This window comes from Sceloporus undulatus, chromosome 5 (assembly GCF_019175285.1).
Source record: "Sceloporus undulatus isolate JIND9_A2432 ecotype Alabama chromosome 5, SceUnd_v1.1, whole genome shotgun sequence".
NCBI lineage: Eukaryota > Metazoa > Chordata > Lepidosauria > Squamata > Phrynosomatidae > Sceloporus > Sceloporus undulatus.
In genome coordinates, this window is record NC_056526.1 from 147,981,432 (window position 1) to 148,005,123 (window position 23,692).

The 23,692-nt window shown below is 40.9% G+C and overlaps 1 protein-coding gene across 1 annotated transcript; it reads right to left on the reverse strand.

Annotated features, from left to right (window-relative positions):
- Window positions 1-1,440: 1,440 nt before the first annotated feature.
- C5H4orf51 (chromosome 5 C4orf51 homolog) lies at window positions 1,441-23,348 on the reverse strand. The gene is made up of 6 exons (XM_042468807.1): window positions 23,077-23,348; window positions 12,696-12,772; window positions 11,034-11,080; window positions 8,324-8,408; window positions 8,102-8,202; window positions 1,441-1,815 (listed from the first exon to the last, which is right to left on the reverse strand). The coding sequence occupies exons 1-6, from the start codon at window positions 23,316-23,318 to the stop codon at window positions 1,789-1,791; spliced, it is 579 nt and encodes a 192-aa protein (XP_042324741.1). The 5' UTR covers window positions 23,319-23,348; the 3' UTR covers window positions 1,441-1,788.
- Between the last annotated feature and the right edge of the window lie 344 nt (window positions 23,349-23,692).

The window sequence follows — 23,692 nt, forward strand, 5'->3', positions numbered from 1 at the left end:
TTTTGTCTTAACGTTCCCCATTATTTAATATGCTAGGACTTGGCCATCTATGTAAAATGCTGGAATGGAGCAATTGCTTATAACTAAGGAAACTGAACCCAAAAGGTACATAATGCCATCTTTGCAGTCCTGATAAATTCTTAATTGTATTTCCTCATGTTTTGTCCTCTTTTGGTTTTGGTGAAACAATATTCAGTACAGATCATGACTCACTAAGGAAGGCTGTTGGCTGGAACTCTATCACATCAGCTCTACAAATACCCTGCTTCTCTTCTTAACCTCAAAGTCAGTGCATGATTCCAAGTGCTGTTTTCAATTTATAAAGTCCTATTGCTTAAATTACCTCAGGGACCAGAAGAGATCTGCTTTCTTCACCATTGATGCCAGCTCCCATAGCTACTGTCTTCAAAATGCTACTAACTGATTTGGCTAACATGGAGAGCAAGTTGAGTTTGTGAATTTCCTTTATGACCCCACCACCAGGTTTCATCCCATAGTTCATGCACATTTATCTAATATGATGCAAGTATTTTATCTAGGATCAAGGGTTCTGCAATCCTAACCTAGATAAAGATTTCAGGGTAAGTGTCACTTTGAATTGCACTTGAAAACAGGCTGGTGAGGTGACCTCCCAGCTGTTGGATGACGGCAGAATTGACAGCCTCATATTATGGCTTCTGTGAAGTTCTGAGATGACATCAACAAGATAGTCTTGGCATGAATTTTGATGCTACCCAGAAGAACACAATCTGAGAGTTTTGAGCACACTGCTTGAGACCCCACCATCAGCTGCACAAGGAAATATGGGCAGTGGTGTGGCCAGTACACCAACATGATCCCTAGCCAATCCTAAGTGCTCAACTCCAGGGAGAAATAAAGGCTGATGCTCCTCTGGACAGGAACCTTGGAGAAATAAGTGAAATTCATCTACAACACTGTGAGTCCCCATAACATTGGCCAGAATTGAAGTGACACTAGAACCCCCAGAGGGTCACACATGTTTGTTGATGTTCCACCTCTCCACATTTCTCCCTATCAGTGCACCAGTACATGCTCATTCTGCTCTTGTATTCCTTCCTCCTGCGCTCATTCTCTGCTTTCTTATTCCTCCACTCACTTCCCTTTCCACCTGTACATGACTGCCCGCCCCCTTCACTCTTCTCCTTTTGCTGCCAGGGAGCCACATCTCTTTCTCCATACCTTGAGTGCCAGAAGTGGCCTAGCCATTCTTGCTGTTTTGATTTCTTAAGGATGCTGTTGAGCCCATGTGAGAGTGGAGAATCATAGATGTTGGATATAAATGTTACTTCTTCCTGTGCAATGCCCCCACTTACCTTTTGCAATCTGCCAGCAGTAATATTTTTTTCTTTCTTGGATTGAATATATAAAGGTAAGATAAACGTTTCCCCTTTGACAAGATTGTCTAATCATATCCTACTGTAGAATGTGGTGCTTATCTGCCTAAGGCAAGGGAGCCAGAGTTGTCAAAAACGACTCCACGGTCATGTGGCCAGCATGACCTAAACGCCAAGGTGCACATAACGCTGATATCTTCCCATCAAAGTGGTACCAATTTATCTATTTGCACTTTTACATGTTTTCGAACTGCTAGGTTAACAAACCTGGACTAAATGCCTATCGTCAACAAATTTATGTAGGATTTATTTTCCACATTTGAATCCTGCTTATCCAGCTGTGGGTAAACAATTCTTAGGTGCAAACAAGTACTTGTCCCTGTTTGGGTATTGCCATAAGTGTGCAGCTGGTTAAGATACAAAAGACCATCTTTCAGTCTTCTTGCTCTGTCGGCAACTCCTGCAGCAGAGGAACAGAAAATGCAACTTAGCTTCATTCACCTTTAAATATCCATGTCAGTTCATCAGAACTCAGAACATGATAGAGATAAATGGCAAGTGTGGAGTTGCCTATAGATCTGAAACAGAGTTCTGAGTTTTGGTCATATTTCAAATTTTCTTCTTTGATGCCTTTTTCTCAAGATGGTAAAAACCTGTTTAATCATTATGCTCCATTATAACATTAAGATTACATGGAGAGGAGCCACACACCATCAGTCCCCTCTCTAGTTTCAGATCATGGTTATATCAGTTCATTCAACAGTTTCTTTTGTTATAGTTGTTCCCCCTATGTGTCAACAGTACACCAGTGCTGACAGAAGACATAATGCTATGGGGGAAGCAACAACCAAGGGCCCTTTCACACAACAGAACTAGCACTGATTCCACTTGAAGTGCCGTGATTTCACCCTGTGGAATTGTGGGAGTTGCAGTTTGGTTCTTAGAATTCTGAGCCAGAGTCCATACATGCCTTAAGGGCAAAACAGACAGAAGGGGAAAGGGCGCCTTTGCTGCCACCGTGGTGTTTTTTCAATGTTCTTTCAGTGCAGTGTGTGTAAACACTGCACAGCCAAAACCCCATGGATCCGCTGCATGTGTGGTCGGCCCCTTACTCAAACACTTGGAGGGGGGGAGATAGTGGCACCGAAACACTTTGCATCAGTGTTTCTCCTAACTACAGCAAAGCCTTTGACTGCATAGATCACAAAAAGCTATAGAATGTCCTCAAAGAAATGAAAGTGGCACTACACTTGATTGTCCTGATGTGTAACTTATCCTCATGACAAGAGCCTGCTTGCCGTCAGAAACTGAGTACAGAGAAACAGAATGGTTCCCAATTGGCAAAGGGGTTGGGCAAGGCAATCACCCCATTTATTTAACCTTTATACAGAAAATATCATACGTGGAGCAGGCCTACACGCAGAAGCAGGAGGAATTATGATTGGAGGAAAAAAACATTAACAACATAAAACATGCAGATGACACAATACTACTAGCAGAAACCAACAAAGATGTGGAGCAATTACTGAAGAAGGTCAAGGAGGAAAATGCCAGGGTAGGCTTAATGCTGAATGGAAAACAAAAATAACAGCCACAGAAGATCAAGAATTCACCGAAGATAACAAAAAATAAATAAATACTGAGTTCCTGTACCTTGGATCAAATATTGATCAGAATGGTGACTGCTGTCAAGAAATGGAAGAAGACTAAGCTTGAAAGAACAAGATTCTAAAGTGTAAAGATGTAACTCTGAACACTAAAGTGAGGCTAGTCCAAGCCCTTGTGTTCCCCCATCACCTTATACGGATGTAAGAGCTGGACAGTGAAAACAGCCGATAGAAAATAAATTAATCTAACATGTGGTGCTGGAGAAGAGTGTTGAGGATACTGTGGACAACCAAGAAGATAAACAGGTGGGTTCTAGAACAGATCAAGCCCAAAGTCTCGTCCAGCAGAACTGTTCAGGGTGGTTAAAGAGTTAACCCAGCTTCCTCCCACCCTGAACCCGTTATTAGAACCAACTAAGGCCTGCTGTGATGCTTTCAATGACTTCTTTGCAGATAAAATCTCTCAGATAAGGGCTGATCTTGATGCTGGCATTACAACAGAAACAATAAGAGAGGTATCCAGTGACTCTGTGGATTGTATTAAACTAGATCATTTTGAGCTTGTAAATACCAATGAAGTGGACAAGCTCCTTGGAAGTGTAAGGAAGACGACGTGCCCTCTTGATTCTTGCCCATCCTAGTTGACTGTTCAGGGAGGAGATGCAATAAAAACATCACTATAACTTATAATAAATGCATCCTTTCGGGAGGGGATATTTCCATCGACAGTGAAACAAGCGGTAGTGAAACCGCTTTTGAAAAAAACCCTCCCAAGATCCCCTCTTGAGAAACAACAATAGACCGGTCTCCCTCTTACCATTCTTGGGCAAAGTGATTGAGAGTGCAGTCGCCTTCCAATTCCAAGCTGTCTTGGATGAAACTGATTATCTGGACCCATTTCAAACTGGCTTCAGAGCGGGATACCAAGTTGAGACTGCCATGGTCACCTTAGTCGATGATATCTATCAGGGCATTGATAGGGGAAGTTTGACCCTGTTGGTGCTCTTGGACATCTCAGCGGCCTTTGATACCATCGACCATGGCATCCTTCTGGAACGCCTGAGGGAGTTAGGTATCGGGGGCACTGCGCTCCAGTGGTTCCGTTCCTACCTCTCGGACAGATTCCAGATGGTGAGGCTGGGGATAGCTGCTCCTTTAAGAGAGAGCTGACATCTGGTGTCCCTCAGGGCGCCATTCTATCCCCTACACTATTTAATATTTACATGAAGCCGCTGGGAGAGATCATCCAGAGACATGGAGCACGGTGTTATCAATATGCCGATGACACCCAGATCCATCTCTTTATGTCTCTGACTGATACAGTGACTAAGGACGGCATCTCTCCTCTGGATGCCTGCCTAGAGTCAGTAATGAGCTGGATGAGGGAAAACAAACTCAGGCTGAATCCAGAGAAAACAGAGGTACTCGTGATAGGTACCCCAGGTCCAGGGATGGAGATTTGTCAACCTGTCCTGGATGGGGTCACACTTCCCCTAAAGGACGAAGTTCGCAGTTTGGCAGTACTCCTGGACTCGTCTCTACAGTTATCATCTCATGTGGATGCGATGGCCAGGAGTGCTTGGTATCAGCTTCGGCTGATATGCCAATTGCATCCCTACCTGGACTGGAAGGACCTTGAAACAGTGGTACATGCACTGGTAATCTCTCGTTTAGATTTCTGTAATGCGCTCTACATGAGGCTACCTTTGTACCAAGTTTGGAAGCTTCAATTAGTTCAAAATGCAGCAGCCAGATTGGTCACTGGAACATCCAGGTCAGACCATATAATACCGGTACTAAAATCTCTACACTGGCTGCCAATTAGCTTCTGGGCGCAATACAAAGTGTTGGCTATTACCTTCAAAGCCCTACATGGCTTGGGCCCGAGTTACTTGAGGGAATGCTTCTCCCTACACAATCCGCCCCGCACTCTCAGAACATCTGGAAAGAATTTACTAGATTATTTAAAGGTCAGATTAACAACTACTTCCCATAGAGCATACACAGCCATGCCCCCATGCTATGGAATAACCTGCCAGAAGAGATATGTTTCACTACCACCTTAGATGCCTTCAAGAAGGCACTAAAGATGGATCTCTTCCGGCGAGCATATCCACCTGACCTTCTGTAAAGAATTGATGAAAATCCCACTTCTGGTCGTAATAGAATATTGAAATGATGTTCGTATTGTTTTATTGTTGTGATGTAATTTTTAGATAATTTTACTGCTTTTATAATATGCATCTTAGATACTACTGTTATTGTAAGGTGATTTTATGACTGTAATCCTGCTTCAATCCATTGGGAGAGGTGGGAAAATACAAATAAAATTTATTATTAAATGTTATTATTATTAAGGTCTACCGTGAACGTAGGATGACTAAATTGAGGCTGTCATACTTTGGCCACATCATGAGAAGGCATGAATCAATGGAAAGGTCAATGATACTAGGAAAAGTAGAAAGCAGTAGAGAAAGAGGGAGACCACATATCAGATGGTCAGACTCAATGAAAGAGGCCACAGGACCTGAGCAAAGCAGTGAATGACAAAGCATCTTGGAGATGCGTCATCCATGGAGTTCCCATGAGTCAAGGTCGACTTGAGAGCAGTTAAGAACAACAAAAGCATTTGTTCTTTTAGAAATTTATGGCCTCAGTCTTGTATTCCTCAGCATAGCATAGTAGATCCACATATGGATCTTCACTAAGCTTAACCATGTGCCATTACCACCCAACTTACTGAGCAGCCCCTGAAGCTCCTCACGTGGCTATTCCATGCTTCATGGGGAGCAGCCAGGAATGCAGAAGCCTCTCGATACATCCTGGTAGCCAGATGCAAAATTATTATGGCAGAACTGAGACCTCCAGAGGACCCCAGCAGACCTCAGCAGTGATGTCATCATTATGCATCTGACTGTTCAGTTCAGTTCAGTTCTGTATTCTCCTTTTTACCTCTGCTGGTCTATGACCCTAAAAAAAATTAACTGAACGGCATCTGACGGTTGGCATGTAGCCAGAGGCAGTAGCATCACTAGTGGGTGCAGTAGTAAGGCCTGCATCGGGGACACCCCAGAAGGGGAGTGATACTTGGTCGGGTCCTGCCCCCATGCTCCCTGCCCCCGCATGCACTCCGTCCCTATGTGATCCTCCAAGCTCTCTCTATGGGATTTCAAATAACTGGACCAAAGTGATTGATCAGGGGCTATGAAAACATTTAAAGTTAAGCCAACCAATCAGAATGCGGTGGAGAGGTTGTGGGGGAAATAAAACAAAACTAAAAGTTTGTGTGCTGAACTCTCAAATAGAGTCAGACAGAAATAGAGAAAAGGCTAATGAGGATCAGATAGGAACTTTGGGAGCTGAAAGTATGGTAGAAGTTCAGGGGAAAATGCTACTTTATTTTAACTAAAGAATTACACTATACTGTGTATGTGAAGCCAGGATAGTGCTAGATGTTTAACTTATCTGATGTACAATATTTTCCCCTATATCTCTGTCCAGAAATACATTCATTTAAGAATTAATAGGGAGTATAAGTCACAACTAGCAAACTGAACTGAACAATAAATATGTCCAGACACCTTGCAGCTCGAGTACCAGAGCCACAGAAAGACCTTAGGAGTAAAACAGCAAGATGAGTGATAGGAGCCTAGGGGTTGGAAGTGCAAGGCCAAAATGGAGAGGAGATCCATCACATGAGCAAATTGTGAATTTTGCTGGTACTGAAATGTATTTGCAGGCCATCAAATCACTTGGTTTGATGAAATGTTTAGAAGCACTGAAATAAGTGCAGTTCCCATTGAAGTGGGTTAAGCATTGAAATAAGTGCAGTTTCCAGAAACCCCTGTTATGGAACAGCCTTCCTCCCAAAATGTGTGGTCTTTTCAGCACTTTTCTTTTCAGTCTGGCATTCTAAATAATTCCTGCAGACTGGCCTCTTGAATTTAAAATCTGCCTGGCACACACAGGTGTAAGTCCAACTTACTCTGTGTATGTCTTTTATTTTCCCTTTCTTTTTTTTTTAATTCTCTTACACACACTGCAATGACCAAATCCCACCCCCAAGACTCACCATTCAGCTGTTATAGTGCCTCATGACTGGTGGAAAGAAGAGGGGGTGAATGGGAAGCATTCAGCTGAGATCACCATAGGACCTCAGCGGATGGCAGCAGATGACCACTGGAATCCTATGTCATCAGTTACATTGCATAATTTTACATATATCTAGCTATGTAGCAGAGGCACTAAGAAACCCATGTACTGAGTTTGGAAGATGTGTAACAGGCCACTAGTAAGAGTGCTCAATGTGCTTTGGTGCCCAATGCACATCAAGACCAGTGTGATGTGCATCAGGAATAAAGTACATAGGTCCTGTTGTGCATCAGGTAGCAATGCACATCAGGCACTTTCCTCGCTCTGTTGTATAGTAGCATAACAGTAACCCTCTACTGGATATGGATATTACGCAGCTGCACAATTCTAAGTCCACTTAAAAAGATGTAAGTCCCCAACAGGATTGTAAACAATGTAATTATTCTGTGTCCTCATAGGAGTGGTCATGAAGAGACTGCAGTGGCTGAACTGTGAGTCTGAAGGTTGTTGAGAGGAGATGTGTATGTGGAACTGCTATGCTATTCTATACCCTACAGGATCTTGGCCCCGTACATCTATATTTATCAGAGTGTAACCACACTATACCATTTATAGCAAACTAGTTTTCAAGAAGTATTTTTCGTCACCATTTACAGTAGTAAAATGGTTTAGATGAACTCAGAATTGGTCTGATGCTCACTCACTTCAAAGGTGAAAAGGGGGTAAGGATATTATCAAAGACATGAATATCTATGCTTAGGGCCAATGTCATGTACAGTTAGCCCTCTATATCCACGGATTCAAGCATCCATGGCTTGAAAATATTTTTTAAAATATATACATGCCAAAAAGCAAATCTTGATTTTGCCATTTTATATAAAGGACAACATTTTACTACATCATTATATTTAATAGGACTTGAGCACTCGTGGATTTTGGTATCTACGAGGGGTCCAGGAACCAAACCTCGGGAGATACCAAGGGTCAACTGTATTTATATTCAGTATTCAAAAGTTAGAATTGTAGCCCATGAAGGCCTGTACTTACAATGGAATGAGAACTCTCTGTCACAGGCCAGCCAGTCAGCATATCCTGACTGGAAGATGAGGTGAATCTTCCTTTCTCTCCACTTTGGTTCCCTACAATAACTGTAAAAAATATGAAAATAAAATCAAAATGTGTATGTGTGCGCACACGCGCGCACACACACATTTGGGGGGGAAAAGAGAGAGAAAAGACACTTCAATCAAAGTAATATGGCGAGCTCACCATTTACGTTGGCCTTTTTTATCCCTTGCTGAATTACATCAAGTGGTGTTACAGGTGATGTGATAGCAACGGATTTATATTTAACCTATATTTTAAAAATAGAAAGAAAGAGATAGTAATGTGACTGTAATGTTAACAATGGCATAATGCATCCATTCCCTCCAACATTTTACAAATAAAAACCATGGTCCATGTGGCCAAAGAACATCTGAGTATGGTAGAAAGAGTGTGACCAAGCAACAAGCAGCCAAAAGCTATTACTACAGAGAACACAGGGGAAAAACATATTTTAAAGCAGGGAAATCCTTGAATGTATGTTCTGAATTTAGGAAAACTTGTAAAAAAGACAAAAAACCTAAACCAGCCACCTGGGAAGGGCTCTATCCCCTTTGTCTTAGTGACTAGGGAAATTCACCCTATGCATGCTCTGGAGTATTCTCCTTTATTACATCCCATATTCCAGGACTAAGTTCTGATTCAAAAGAATCCCTGCAAAGGAAACTTCTCTTTCGAAAATGAACCACAAATCTGATCAGTGCAGTCAAAATAATATGAATACCAAATATAAATATATCTGATTGTTTTCATGCTCTGCTTCCTCCTCACATAAAATAGTTATCATCCTCCTGAGAGAAGCACCCTCTCTATTGTCACAGCTTAATTTGAGGCAAGGCTCACTAGAACTCAGTTCCTAAAATCTATTTGTTATGCCATGATTTATGCACCTTCAGATTATTTATTATATATACTTACTATTAATGGATCTGGGGCTTTACAGAGCACAAAATGGCACACTTCTACCCTAAAGAACTGACAGCCTAAAGTATGTAAACTGAGGAATTAATGCTGCGTCTTGTGAAAGGAGAGCCAATGAGGTATGGTGATGTGGGTGTTGGACTAGGACTCTGGAGGACCCAGGTTCAAACCTCTGCTCAACCACAGAAACTCACTGGGTGACCTTGGACAAGTCACGTTCTCTCAGCCTAAGAATAAATCTGAATAAATCTTGCCAGCAAAACAATAGGTTTGCCATAGATTGGAGTCAACTTGAAGGCACATAAAAGCAAATTCTGGTCAAGAATGGCGTCTGAGCTGGCCATAATACTCCGGGAGGAGTATCATCATCTGATGTTGAAGGCTTTTAAATAACTGCTAAGTGATTTCGGTGTTGGCATTAATGATGTCAACAACGTCTATCCAGCAATTGCCCTTAGAGTCACACAAATAAGGCCGTATATCTGTGCAAACAGTTCTGATGGCATTTCTGGGCAAGGGCTTTCAAATCTGTCAGCAAATAAATCTTGACATATCGTTCTACATTACAAAATCAAAGGAACCACTAGTTTGCCAGTGATAGGAACAGTCCTTGGAATAATTACCACTGCTCTCAGAATCCTACAACCAGTATGACTACTCTTGATTGGGGGATGCTGCGAGTTGTAGCCTCCAAAAAGGACTTTTCCAAATTTTAGATAGGAAAATAGCAGGGAGGTAAGAGGTGGGCTAGGACATTTCAAAATAAAATGTTAACATCTATATAAGCTTTTGTAATGTAACCATGGTCTAATTATCATACAGGTAGTGTCCAACCACATGAGCTTTTAAATTGTGTATCCACAGCTTCAGTAGCAAAAGGTGTGACATATGTGAGCTAAAGGCAGATTTAATTATATATACGTCCCATATTAAACTGGCAGTCAAAGGGCACCAGTTGTACATGCAGTCATAATCATCATTCCGTTAAATATCCATTATTATATATATGGAGAACCAGTGTGGCATAGCGGTTTGAGTGCTGGACGAGGGCTCCCAGAGTCTTAGTTCAACACTCAAAAGATACCCTCTGAGTGGTCTTGTGAAAGTTACATTCTCTCAGCCTAAGAGGAGGCAATAACAAGCCTCCTCTGAATAAATCTTGTGAAAAACACATCAGGGTCAGCATTGCTCAGAGTTTACTTGAAGCCACATGACAACAACAAATTAAACTGGAAGTTTCCTAGTTGTGTTTCACTGGAGAATAATCTTTGAAAACTACATTAATTTGCTACCACATCTCTTTTAAGGCTCTTACCCAAAGTCCCATTTCTACAGATGCAAGAAGAAACACACTTTGTCTTTTCTTCTTCACTCAACGTGCCCCCCCTTTTTTACTTGTTTTTTATTGTCCAGTGGGCCCAAGAAGCAAAACATTTATTTCAAGGTAATCCCCCTGAAGTCTATAGGATCATCCTGTATACATAACTAGCTGCTGGCAGGGTAAGGGTGCATTCCAGTATTCGTTTACATAGGAGTAATTCCTCATTGCAGTCCATGGATCTGACTTCTGAGCAGACATTTAAAGGCTTGCACTGTAAATCTATCTTGCTCTTTTTGTACCATTTCCCTTAGCTTATTATGTGTGTTCTTTCTAACTAATAACTAGTTCTACATATACAGGCAATTAGTATTGAAAATAAAATAATTGTTATATTTGCCTTGTGTGTTCATATCTACCCACCATCATGACAAGTCTTAATTAGGAAGAGAATTAAAATATTCTTTCATTGCCTTCACGTGGGTACTTTTCGGATCCAAATCACCAGATCTTCTTCTTACATCGGACTCTACCTGATGATTTGTTCACTTTTTTACACACTGCAGGTGATTTGGCCTGAAGTCACACATATATAAAGACACATGATTTCTACTGGTCCACTTATTTTCTGCTTACTTTGTGTGAATTCACTTGAAGTTTCTTCCCATCATATGGACGAAACCCTGGAAGGAATAAATAAATAAATAAAAAATAAAACTGGATTTTCCACCTTCTTGGAATTACACTGTAAAGCCCAAACCTTTACAAGCTGCCACAAGGCATGACAAACTGGATTCTCTTCATAGGAAAAACATACCTTCAATCAGATAGGATGTCATCATGCCCTAGTCAAAAGTTAAGTTTATTTATGAAGATCTCATAATACTCTTCTCTAAAGAATTGCTGCTGTCTACTCTGAGAAGTTGTTTCCTCTAAAGTAAATATGTTCTTGGGATGTGATCCTGATAAGACTTGCGAGATGAGGATCAATGGGAGAAAGTTTACTATGCTCTGGCACCTTTCAGCAGTAACAATGAGGACAGTGTGCAGACAATGTATTACTGTACATCCTGATCCAGCAAGGCTAAGGCTGATGCAACACTGCAGAAATAACGTAGTTTGTCACAGCTTTAACTGTGATGTCTGAATGCTATGGAATCCTATGATTTGTAGTTTGTTGTGGAACCAGAGCTGACAGAGTAGGCTGAGTATCTCACAAAACTACAAAAACCATTTCTAGTTTTTTTCTGGGGGTTTGGGGCTATGTAGCCATGTTCTAGAAGAGTTTATTCGTGACGTTTTGCCAGCATCTGTGGGTAGCACCTTCAGAGAATGCTGGTAAAGGAGAGTGTTGGGTATATATATAGTGTGACCCTGGGTAAAAGCCTTTAACTTCACATTCTCATCCACAACTCTTACATTTGCTGTGTTGCATTCCCTTGGTCACTTTTCCTGCCCCTTTGCTTTGGATGCCTGAACTGCATTGCTGAACTTAGGGTGCATCCGCACTGCAGAAATAATCCAGTTTGACACCACTTTAACTGTCATGGTTCAAATGCTATGGAAGTCTGGGATTTGTAGTTTGTTGTGGCACCAGAGCTCTCTGACAGAGAAGGCTAAATATCTCACAAAACTGCAGTTCTCAGAATTCCATAGCATGGAGTCATGGCAATTAAAATGGTGTCAAACTAGATTATTTCTGCAGCCCCAAGTTTTACATTATAGCAATGCTACTAATTTGAGGAATGAAGGAAAATTTCATTTGGAAGGTGCCGAATTCTTATTTGGAGGGGCAAATCCCTTGTTTTTGGTCTCCCCCCCCCCCCCCCCCCAGCTACGCCCATTCTAGACACTTTTGTCTCAGTCTCTCATCCCAGGCATAAGTATTGTGGTGATAAAATGGCATAGGGCATCTCATGGCATATATTAAGGTGATAGCTACAAATAAGTGCACAAACATGCTCTGACAAGTTTTTCACTTGAATGAGATTTGAACTTATTTTGGAATGTCCACTGCTCTGAGGCTCCATTTAGGGTTTCCCTACAATCGCATCTGAACAAGGCATCCTTAAGTTGCAGCTGCTTTGAGCTGTGTGTATTGTTACCCTAAGCCCTTGCTATCTTCCTTCCTATCTGTTTTGTTCCCAGCTGTTTACAAGGGCTTCTTATTGAGAATTTTCTTCTTGGCCTTTACTGCTCCATACTCAATGGATGCTTTTGAGTCAGAATCACTATACAACCCTCTTGTTTTCCAAAGCATAGGTTTCTATTATGTTTGATTCATTATTTTTCTTTTACCGGTGTCAGTTGCTGCTGTATGTTTAGGATTGCTGTAAGGTCCAGGTAGCTGGTGAAGCTGGTTTACTAAAAACACTCTAGAGAAAACACAAAAGGAGACAATAGGCAGTTTAGATATTACTGGAATAAAGCAGGACAAATTAATTGCATGTAGAGGAACTAGCCTAAATACCTTAAAGGTACTAGATCCCATTTGATCTTGGAAGCAAATTAGAGTCAGCTCTGATTAGGACTTAGATGGCAGACCAGCAACAAAAATCAGGGGCTCATTCCCACTATGTTTCAAACCAGTTTGCAAATCGGTTTGAAGCGGTTTAAATGACCCTGGTTTATACTTGAATCAAATCACTGAAGCAATTCAGAGGGGGGGGCATGTGCGAGACCTATTTAACCTGTGTCTTTTTGACACTATTTTTTTCCATTTCTTTTTGGATAAAGGTAAATCAATTCCATGCAAGTGTGAACCAGATGCAGATTGGAACCAATTTCGAGAAACAATTTGAAGAATCGAATTCATGAATTGATTCAGTGTTAGCGTGAATGAGATGTGGATCAGAATCAATTTACTATGGCCTGTTACAGACTGCCAAAATAAAGCTGCTTCGGGTCTCTTTGGAGATATGCTATTTAAATGATGCATGGGTCCTAAAAGTCTGGAGGTCGCGCCAAAGCCACACTCCATTTCTAAGCACTGGAGTGCAGCTTTGGTGCAGCTTCCGGATTCTTAGGATGCATGCATCATTTAAACAGCATACCTCCAAAGAGACCCGAAGCAGCTTTATTTTGGCAGTCTGTAACAGGCCATGTGATAAGAGGTTGCCGAGTGGGGAAGCAGAAATTAACAACCTGTTTTTGCTCACCCTTTGACTCTCATATGGAAGTACGGAAGTGAAATTGCAGTGATGGACAGAGAGAGAAAAATCCCACTGAAAAAGCTTCAGAATGAACCGATTCATTTGCCAATGTGAACTACAAGTGGATTATTTTGAGTGACTCCTGCAGGAAACAGTTTAAATTAAATTGATTCATTCGTCAATGTGATCCACAAATGGGTTATTTTTATTTTATTTTACAGCAAGAAAATGCAATTGGGGCAAATGTAGTGTGAACCATGCCCTGCTGCCAAACTGATCCATCAAATTGGATCGCAAAGCGATTTATTTGTAAGTGGGAATGAGGCCCAAGTGCTGTAGACTATATTTCAGAGGAAGGAACAAAACTATCTCTGAATATTCCTTGTCTAAGAAAACCCTATGAAATCCATAGGGTCACCATACGCCAACAGGCAACTTGAAGGTGCATATACACACACAATGAAAGATTATGTATTATACTGAATAAATTACAGCCAGCAATAGCCCATTGGGTGGCTGTAACATGCTCTATGTTGGCTAGTCTTTGAAAGGGGCTGAGAAGCTTCAGCTGGCTCAAAAAACTGCGGTCAGGCTATAGACTGGTTACAAAGACAACTCCCTTGTTATAACAGCACTACTGACCGTCAGCCTGTTTCTGAGCACAAGTCAAAACCTGGATTCCTGTTAGTGACATACACAGGTGTGAGTCGTGCTATTCATTCAATGTGTGTGTGTAAAGTTGGACAATGTATAATGGTTACACCCAGCTTACAGGGGAGTAAGTAGAGTTGCACATGGGGACCATGATGCATGTGACAGTGCATTAAAGGACACAGAATAGCATGTGAATGCATATGGCCTGTATGCATTGCACTTGTATTACAGATTGTTGGACATATGGACTGATTGTTCTGGTTAGAATGAAAATGTTGATGAGATGTGACTTTTTTGGGGGGGGAGGGAACGTTTTTAAATAATTTTGTTTTAAAAGTTTAACAAATTAAAAATTAAATTTATTTTTTTAAAAACTTCCCACTGAGCCTCACCCCAGTCACACAATCTCTTCAATGTTTCAAAGAGACTCAGGTGAACACTGCAGCTTGTTTCTAACAAAAGGCAGATGTTTGGGGGATCAGTGGTGTCACCCCCCCTTGAGGTGTGGCCCACAACCCACCAACCCCCTAGTGACACCCCTGTCTCCTCCTACACTTGGAGAGAAACAAGCCTGAATCAAAAGGCCTCTGCTATGTGTGAGTTCTCTCCATGGCTGCATCTACACTGCAGAATTAATGCAGTTTGACTACCACTTTAACTGCTATGGCTCCATGCTGTGGAACCTGGGATTTGAGGTGATATGGCACCAGAGTTGTCTCACAGGGAAGGCTATAAATACCTCACAAAACTACAAATCCAGAATTCCATCGCATTGAGCCATGACAGTTAAAATGTTGTCAAACTGCATGATTTTGGCAGTGCAGATGCAACCCATGTTACTCAGAATCCTAATTCCCCGCAGACAGTCTGCATGGATGCAGATGATCATTGCTTTTGATTCATCACTCTGTGTTTTGGCGGTGATGGAAGCAATAACAGAAGTGAGCTTTCAGTGGAAACTTTTAAGCAAATGTTTATACTCTTGAATACCTTGAAGAACTGTGGTTCCATCATTACAGGTGGTCACTTCAATGATATAAACTGCAACTATTTCATGCCGTCTTTGTGTTCCTAGTTGCTGTTGCCAGTTTATCACCTGGTGGCCATCCTTTGGGCAATGAGCCTTTTTATACTTAGTTGGGCTGATCCTCAGATAGCAGTCCACCACTGCAGCTGTGCTTGGAAAATTACTAGCTTACAAACTAGGATCACCTCCATTCCACAGTGAGGCAGTAAAGTAAACTTCTGAGAAGGTAAGTTCTACATGCCTATTAAAAACCTTTTAACTTAATGACACAACTCCTCTGTTTTCAGACCCGTCGTACTCCTATATACAAGCAGCTGTTTTTCAACAGAGATGAATTTTGTATAAACAGTGAGATCATTTTCTCCTTACAGACACTACTAAAAAAAATCCCACATGGATAATTAACTGTATTCTTGATGGCAACACAGCATATCAAAGCACAGGAGGCTTTTGCTTTGACCACCTAGGTTACTTCCAGATCTCTTTCTGATTCTTTTTTTTTTTAATTTTTAAAATTAATTTTAACATATACAATCTAATTTCCAATTAAAGTAATGTGCATTCAGAAAGTATAAAGACAAAGAAAAAAGGAAGAGGGGAAGAATACAAATAACTAATGTGCATTAGGGTTCTGACCCCGTGCCCCCCCCCCGCCCCCAAAAAAGTAAAAAGAAAAAGATATCATTCTACCATTACAGATCCAACTACTTAATCCTACTAAAATTACAAAAAAAATATAGCCACAGATTATTACATGGTTAGGTTTCTTATTGCTTAAAAAATTCATAAACAGTTTCCAAGCTTTCAAAAAGTCTTCAATTGGCTTGTCCTTTAGAACTGACATTAATTTGGGTTTATTCCCAGACCTTAAAAAATCCATTGTTTTGTAGTCAGTGTTTCAGTCTATTTCCAAGTTTCAGAATACAATATTTTTGCTGCTGTTGTCGTATTTCAAAGAAGTAATCAATATTTTCTCTCCCGTTTTTTATCCATAATACCTAACAAAAAAATTTCTAGTGACATTACAAAATATATTTGTGAACTTTTTGGATTAATATATAACTCCTAGACCAGTAACTTTTTGCCTTCTTACAAGTCCACCACATATGAAAAAAGGATCCCTCCTTTTCAGACATTGTCAACATTGCCTTGAAATATTTGAAACACCTTATCATGTACTCTTTCACAGGCTCATCTTCTGTCTCTAGTTTCCAAAGCCATTTATACCTTTTTAATTATATAATCATCATCTTTCCACAACTCTAAATAAACTTATTTCCTCTAACCTCTATGGTTGCATATCTCTTGTCTTGATTAAATCTGTCCTTAAGTTGTATGTAAGTAAACCAGTTATGAGCTTTGCTTTTCATAAGAATCATCTCTCATGATTTAAACTTCCAGTTGTCTTGGTCAAAATAGAACATGGCAACCATTTCCAATTTAACTGATTCTTTCTTTTAAAAATGCTTCCTGCAGTGTGGTGGCTAATATTATCTTAGGAAATGTCTCTGTATTTATACCTCATAGGAGAGCCTTCCTAATACAAATATATTTAAATTCAGCATGTGCCTTACCTTTATCATACCAAAATTAACCACACCAACCAAATCTTAAATTATGGTTCATGTCTTTTCAGCTCTAAATAAAGAATATTCCCAGATTTCTTCAGGATTGTCTCACCATTTGATAGATTTAATACACACACATACCCAAATCCCATACCAGTTTCACAAATGCCATGCTTTCTTACTATACTTCTGTTAAAACATTGTTGAGTTTTACTATCATCTAATATTAACTTAAAATGGTGTGTATAATTTTCTTAAACATTTTCATTATACAGTGCATGCTATTTCATGTACAATCCCTTCATTACATACAATTCATATACAATTCAAAATTGGAGGAACCTTTTGATTTCCAATCAATTTTTGTTTAGCTCATGAATGTCCAACTGATTTGCATTAAAATCAATTGTGGGCAGATTTACAGGCATCTTTTCTCTTGATTAAAGTTTTCAAAATACAGCTAAACATCCCCTTGCATATGAGGCATAGTCTGGGACCAGACTGAACATATGTTGTTGTTGTTGTTGTTGTTGTTGTTACTGCTGCTGCTGCTGTTGTGTCTTCAAGTTGCTTCTGATTTATGGCAACACTGGGATTTTCTTGGTAAGATTTGTTCAGAGGGGGTTTGTCGTTGCCTTCCTCTGAGGCTGAGAGGGTGTGACTTACCAAGGACACCCAATGGGTTTCATGGAGGGAGCAAGCATGTTTTCTGCTGCTCCAGAGAACAGGACCCGGAACAATGGATGCAAGCTGAAGGAAAAGAGATTCCACCTCAACATTAGGAAGAACTTTCTGACGGTAAGGGCTGTTCGACAGTGGAACACACTCCCTCAGAGTGTAGTGGAGTCTCCTTCCCTGGAGGTCTTCAAACAGAGGCTGGATGGCCATCTGTTGGGGAATGCTTTGATTTGGATTTCCTGCATGGAAAGGAGTTGGACTGGATGGCCCTTGAGGTCTCTTCCAACTCTACGATTCTATGATTCTATGGCCAAGCTGGGAATTGTACATTGGTCTCCAGAGCTGTAGTCCAATGCTTAAATCATGACACCATGCTGACTCTCTCTGAACACAGTATGTGCCATGCAACTCTGATTTTGGATGGGGTGTGTGTGTGTGTGTGTATAGGTTCAGTGGAGTATTTGTTAGAGGGGGTACAGCACACAGGGAGATACAGTTTATTCCTTCCCTCCCCAGCCATGCCCCTATGAATGATTCTCCCCCATAAGCTCACAAACAGTTTCAGAATCACCCAGGCAGCATGGCTTGCAAAAGCTGAATATATTGAACTATTAGCAAGCATCTTAATCTTATTATTTCTAAGGTGCCAGGCTAAGAAACAACACAGGAAAGAAATTCTAATGATATTGTGAAAGCAAAGGAGATTCTGTTGTCATATGAAAGCCTTGCCTCAGCATTTTCTAGGATGCTTATCCTGCATTTTTCAAAAGTCAACAAAGACAGTAGGAGAAAATGGTTGAAAAGTTTTGGTTTCTTTTAAAAAAATACAGAGAGAGAAAGAGAGAGAGAGAGAGAGAGAGAGAGAGAGAGAGAGAGAGAGAACTTTAATCTAGTTTACACACACACATCCCAATCCCTGTCTTCATATTGCTGGAAAAGAAATAATGTTAATGAACTAAACTTCCAACTTCCCTCTTCCATTTCTGAAGATAGTAGTCCAATATATTGGGAAGGCATCTGCTTGGGAAAGGCTGTGGACTTTATGATATGCAGTTTTTAAACCATCATTAAAGTTTGAAAATAGTGTCTTTGGTGATATTTATCGCACGATGTCATCTCCATCTTGTCACAGCCTTACCATATATGCATAGTTAAATGCATTTTGTCATTGCTTGGAAAGCCCATCAATAAGCCCCGGAACATGCTCCTGTCCCATTAGTCTTCAGGTATGATAGGTTCTTCACATGGTAGTTCCAGCATTAGGCAGTCATATGGGCAGTCATATGATGTATGTGTTTTCTCCTCTCTCCCTGTCCCCCTCCAGCCAACTATCCCAGGCAGCCTTCCCCCACCCACTTTCAAACTTTCCTTTATTTTCTTTTTAATTTTAAAGAAATCCTATTAACATATGTCCAGAATTGTGTTTAAAAATACCAAGACTTGAGGCCCCAGTCTCAATATTGTGAAGACACGTGAGGAACGTTTCCACACCAATATGCAACCATAGCGAGAACAGGGTTTGTTTGATAAACTCCTACATTAAAGCATGGATGTTGGTCTGTATCGTCACTCACCACAATATTGTTACATCCATTTTATCACAGTTAAGAGCCCTCAATATGTATATATGTATGTATTTAATAATCTGTCTTTTCACATAATTGGCATTCAGTATAATTTAAAATGTTCAGCAAAAGCAATATTTTGCACATATTAAAATATAAAGACACTGATTAAAACAACCATACTAATAGTTAATAACCATTAAAATGTTTTAAAAGTCCAGCACATCCATTTAAAAACACCTCTGATTCTAATAGGCAAGCTAATGTTGGTGATCTTGCTTGGAAAGAAACGTTTTTGCTTACCAGTGGAAGGCCAGCAGAGAGGAGGCCAGTCTAATCTCCTTTGGAAGAATGTTCTATAATCTTGGAGCAGCCACCAAGAAATCCTTTTTGTTAAAGTTAGCAACTTTTGCATGCTTATGCTTGCTGCTGCTAATTTGACAAATTTTACCAAAATTACAAGTTTGACAAACTTTGAGTTCCTTTTTCTTTTCTTTGCCATACCCAGTCTCTTTCCTTGCATTTCCTCTAATGTGCAGATATTTTCTCTTCCTTCCCTCAACTGTATTAGACTAAGTATTGATTAGTATTGTAAGTAAACTCCCTTTTATCTATTCTATAAAAAGAAACACACTAGATCCTATGCGTGTTGACATAGGAGTGGTGGTCGTTCAGCTTGTGCCTTACCAATTTGATTACTCTGCTTGAGTTACCATTGTCTCTCGCATTTCCCAACACCTCTCTTGTATCTGCACCAGACACACCTCTGATGGTGGTTAAGCCAAGAAAAGAGCCTCTTCTGCAGATCCCAAAACCCCAGCAATGTAAAGAAACAGGATGGACTTAATATTGTCATGATAAAAGGCGAACAACAAACAAACTCCCTCAAACACCAAAAAACGAACAACAGATTTTTGTTAGGGATAAGAAAATTCTGGTCTCATTCCCACTTACAGATAAATCAGTGTGCGATCCGAATCAATGGACTGATTCAACAGCGGAGCGTGGTTCCCACTACATTTATTCTGATTGCATTTTCCCCCTCCAAAATAACCCACTTGTGGTTCCCATTCACCAATGAATCAATTCAAAATGATTCGGTTCCAGCCAGCCAAAGGGGAAATTTGAATCGATTCTGATTCGCATGTGGTTCCCATTTGCGCTGATTCAATTTGGTTGAAAAGAAGCGGGGAAAATCAGCATAAAAAAGACGCAGGTTAAATGGGTCTAGAGCATGGGCCCCCTTTCGAAATTGCTTCAGTGATTCGGATTAAATGGGGAACATGGTTGTTTAAACCAGTTCGAACTGAATCACAATCTGGTATATAAGGTAGTGGGAACGAAGCCACTGTTTCAGAAAGTTCAGTGACTCTTGAAAGCTTTTACAGTGATCACTAGCAAAAACTGATTCACTAGCATGTATTTCCTTACTACTTTACCAACAGAATGCTCCATCTTTTATCCTATATTTTTGAGTTTAGAATGAAAAATAAACCCTCATTACTCTACAAAGTTAATCCATATTTATCTTATTTCATGTCAAATCAATTTGTGAGGCAACATACTTTATCTCAGCAAGTCAGTTGTTTCTCTGCATGTAAAGATAACAGTCCTTGCTAATTTTCACACAGCATGTATTTGATTGAGACTAACCAGCCTGGCAAGCAAGGAGTATACTTTCAGGAGCAAGAGAGCACATACAAATGCCTGCATCAGTGTAAAAAGGAAGGGTGCTCAGCTTCCAGACTGGTTATCCCCTTCCTTTCCAACAAAACCTAGCAGACTTAACTACCTGCCCAATTAAATGCCAACAGGCTGCTGTGGTGTTCAAAAGCCCACCATGTTCATGATACGCTGTTGCCTGGTTGGCATCTAATGCAAGACATTTCTTTGATCTGAATGTTTTACTGATAATTGCTTTTTTCAGTACTGGTTCAGGTCAGTTTGTCACCTGAAGCAGAACCAAAGTGCCTCCCTCCTGGTAGGGCTGGCACTTTGGTTCACCATCCAAGCATCAATTCCATATACTTTTATCTGAAAGTGAAGCCCAGTGAGTCCAATTAAGGTTTAAGTTCTGGTCAGGGTGGCTATGTATTTGCTTTTACAAAAGCTAGCATTGTCTTTGAAGGACTGTCAGAAGTTAGTACCATTTTTGAAGATGTCCTGACTTTGAAGAGTGTGGGACAAAGTCCCACTAACAATATAAAATGTGGGAACTTCTACTTGTCCCCATCTCTCACTGTCATTAAATAAGAGATCTTTTTAAAATCACATTTGCTTTCATCACTTGTGGTGCTCTTTTGATTGTCCTCATAGTCTTTGTGAGGGAAACTTTATTCCTTTCATCCCACCACAAGAAAGAACCCTGATGCAAGTTCTCCATTCTCCTGTTCCAGGAGGTAAGTCATGCCTTCGATCAAGGAAACAACCAAAGAGCAAAGATGTTGCCAAATACAGTCAGCTTCTTGCTGTGATTAGGAATTTCCAGTCAGATCATCACAACAGCTATCATAGTGACTGAATGCACAGTCAAGCAGAGGGGAAATCAATTCTCCCACATGTTATCATCCATCATCCTTAAATACGAAGACTCTTACAAGCACAATGTGTTCTTAGAAGTGCACTCCATGAATACAATGCAGTTTACTCCCAAGTACGTGGTCTTAGGATAGATCACTTTATTAGTACTGGGAAAGTGCAACGTTGCTGCTGTCTTAATATTTCTTAGTGCTTAACCATCTAGGTATACCTCTGTCTGGTAATTCCTGAGGAGGCTTAACTACGGAGCTTATCCCATGAACAAATAAACAAGATTACCTCTTCCGGCTTGAATTCTGGATCTGGGGTGCCCCTGGATGTTATCATACCTAAATCGTCACCTATCTACGTGGGATGCCACTGCACGGATGCATCCCAGATCAAAGCCTCGCTCAGCTGGCCAATTTTTGAAGTCGGAAGCTCCCCAACTTTGAAAAATGCTGACTGAGCAAGGCTTCGACCTGGGATGCATACGGGAGGTGGCATCCTGCGTAGATAGGCGGCGATTTAGGTAAGATAACATCTGGGGGAATCCTGGATCCTGAATTCAAGCTGGAAGAGGTAAGACGGCTTATTTGTTCATGGGATAAACTCCTTCATACTGTAAGGTCCATTTTTGCCAGATCATTTTAGGCAGCTTAGTTTCTCCCAGGCCAGTCCTAGGGAGGCTAAAGCTCCCCTCCCCTGTTCTGGGGTCCATGACTACAGGACATCATTTGTGAGACACACAATCAATTATTCAGACTGCTGCCACACTCTGTGGCATTTACCTTTGTGACTTTACATGTGGATCTCCTTACCTAAATGAACCACTGACCACCAAAGTTAATCACCACAACTGAACAACTATTGCTACCACAGATACCCTCTGTCTGGCTTACAATAATACAACTATTGTAACATTCCAAGAAATGAACTGGAAAGTGGGAGATCAGAAAATTTGTCATTGCCTATCCACAGCAATGAGCAACAACAGGTTCATTGCTCACATGCTTTCCCAGTCAGGTGAAATGCACTGCTGTTCTCTTCAAATTATTAAAACCATTTTTGATGTTGCAACTGGACATACAAATTAGGGAGCCAGATTGCATAGTGGTTTGAGTGTTGGGCTATGACTCTGGAGACCAGGGTTCAATTCCCAGCTTGGCCATGAAACCCAATGGATAAACTTGGGCAAATCATGCATTCTCAGCCCCAGGGGAAGGTAATGGCAAACCTCTTCTGAACAAATCTTGCCAGGAAAACCCCGTGATAGGGTTGCCTTAGGGTCTCCATAAATCGGAAACAACTTGAAGGCACACAACAACAACAAACATACAAATTAGCATGCACAATTTTGTGCAAAGCAGTATCCTCTTGAGTTCTCCCTTTTGGTGATGTGTAAGCAGAGCCCTACCTTCATCTGTCTTCCATTGCTCCTGCCCATCTTTCTGGTGCAGTTTAAAGCAATAGTGACATTCTGCCCAAATGGTGGCCATTACATGAAGAAATGCTTACTCTGATGGATGAGGCTTGTGTGCCCTGGTAGGAGAGGATGGGGTGGCGTGGGAATGGGTAGGCACCACATCTATCCTTTTGTTTCCATAAGCCCCAGAGTAGGTTGTGGAGCACTCTGCATTTTCTTGAATGTGTTGTTTCCAAACTTGGCCAGCAAGGCATTTGATCTCTTCAAAAGCTTCAGGTCCAAGCGGGCTGAAGGGCAAAGGGAAACCAGGAGCTAAGAAACAGTACCTGGCCATGAGAGCCACAAATTCAAAGGCAGCCACTAATTTGTTTTTACTGAATTCAAAGCCAAAAGGTAATTTTACGTGACTTTCAGCAATGAGCCGCCCATTGTCATCAACAACTTAGCTTTCCTTGTGACCCGGCCTGCAAACTCCTGCAAAGAGGAGGGAAAGGAGAAAGAAAAGGCTTTGCTTTTGTTCATAAATGTTGCTAAGCAACGAGGCATGAAATCAGAATCACCGTGAACAGCACATCAAGAAAGGCAAAGGGGCAAAAAAGGTGAAAGGTACCACCTGTATTGTGTGGGGGCTTATGCACAAGAGTGTGTAGACAGGCTGTGCAATCCTATGCATGTTTCCTGTGCTTACCTCACAGTGTTTGCAAGAAG

Excerpts from the sequence above, each read along its gene's own strand:
- C5H4orf51 (XM_042468807.1), bottom strand. The coding sequence starts at position 23,318 with ATGGCCAGGTACTGTTTCTTAGCTCCTGGTTTCCCTTTGCCCTTCAGC. Across the intron at positions 11,081-12,695 it reads TACAGCAGCAACTGACACCG|GGTTTCGTCCATATGATGGG; the intron begins GTAAAAGAAAAA and ends TATTCCTTCCAG. Across the intron at positions 8,203-8,323 it reads AAAAAAGGCCAACGTAAATG|TTATTGTAGGGAACCAAAGT; the intron begins GTGAGCTCGCCA and ends TATTTTTTACAG.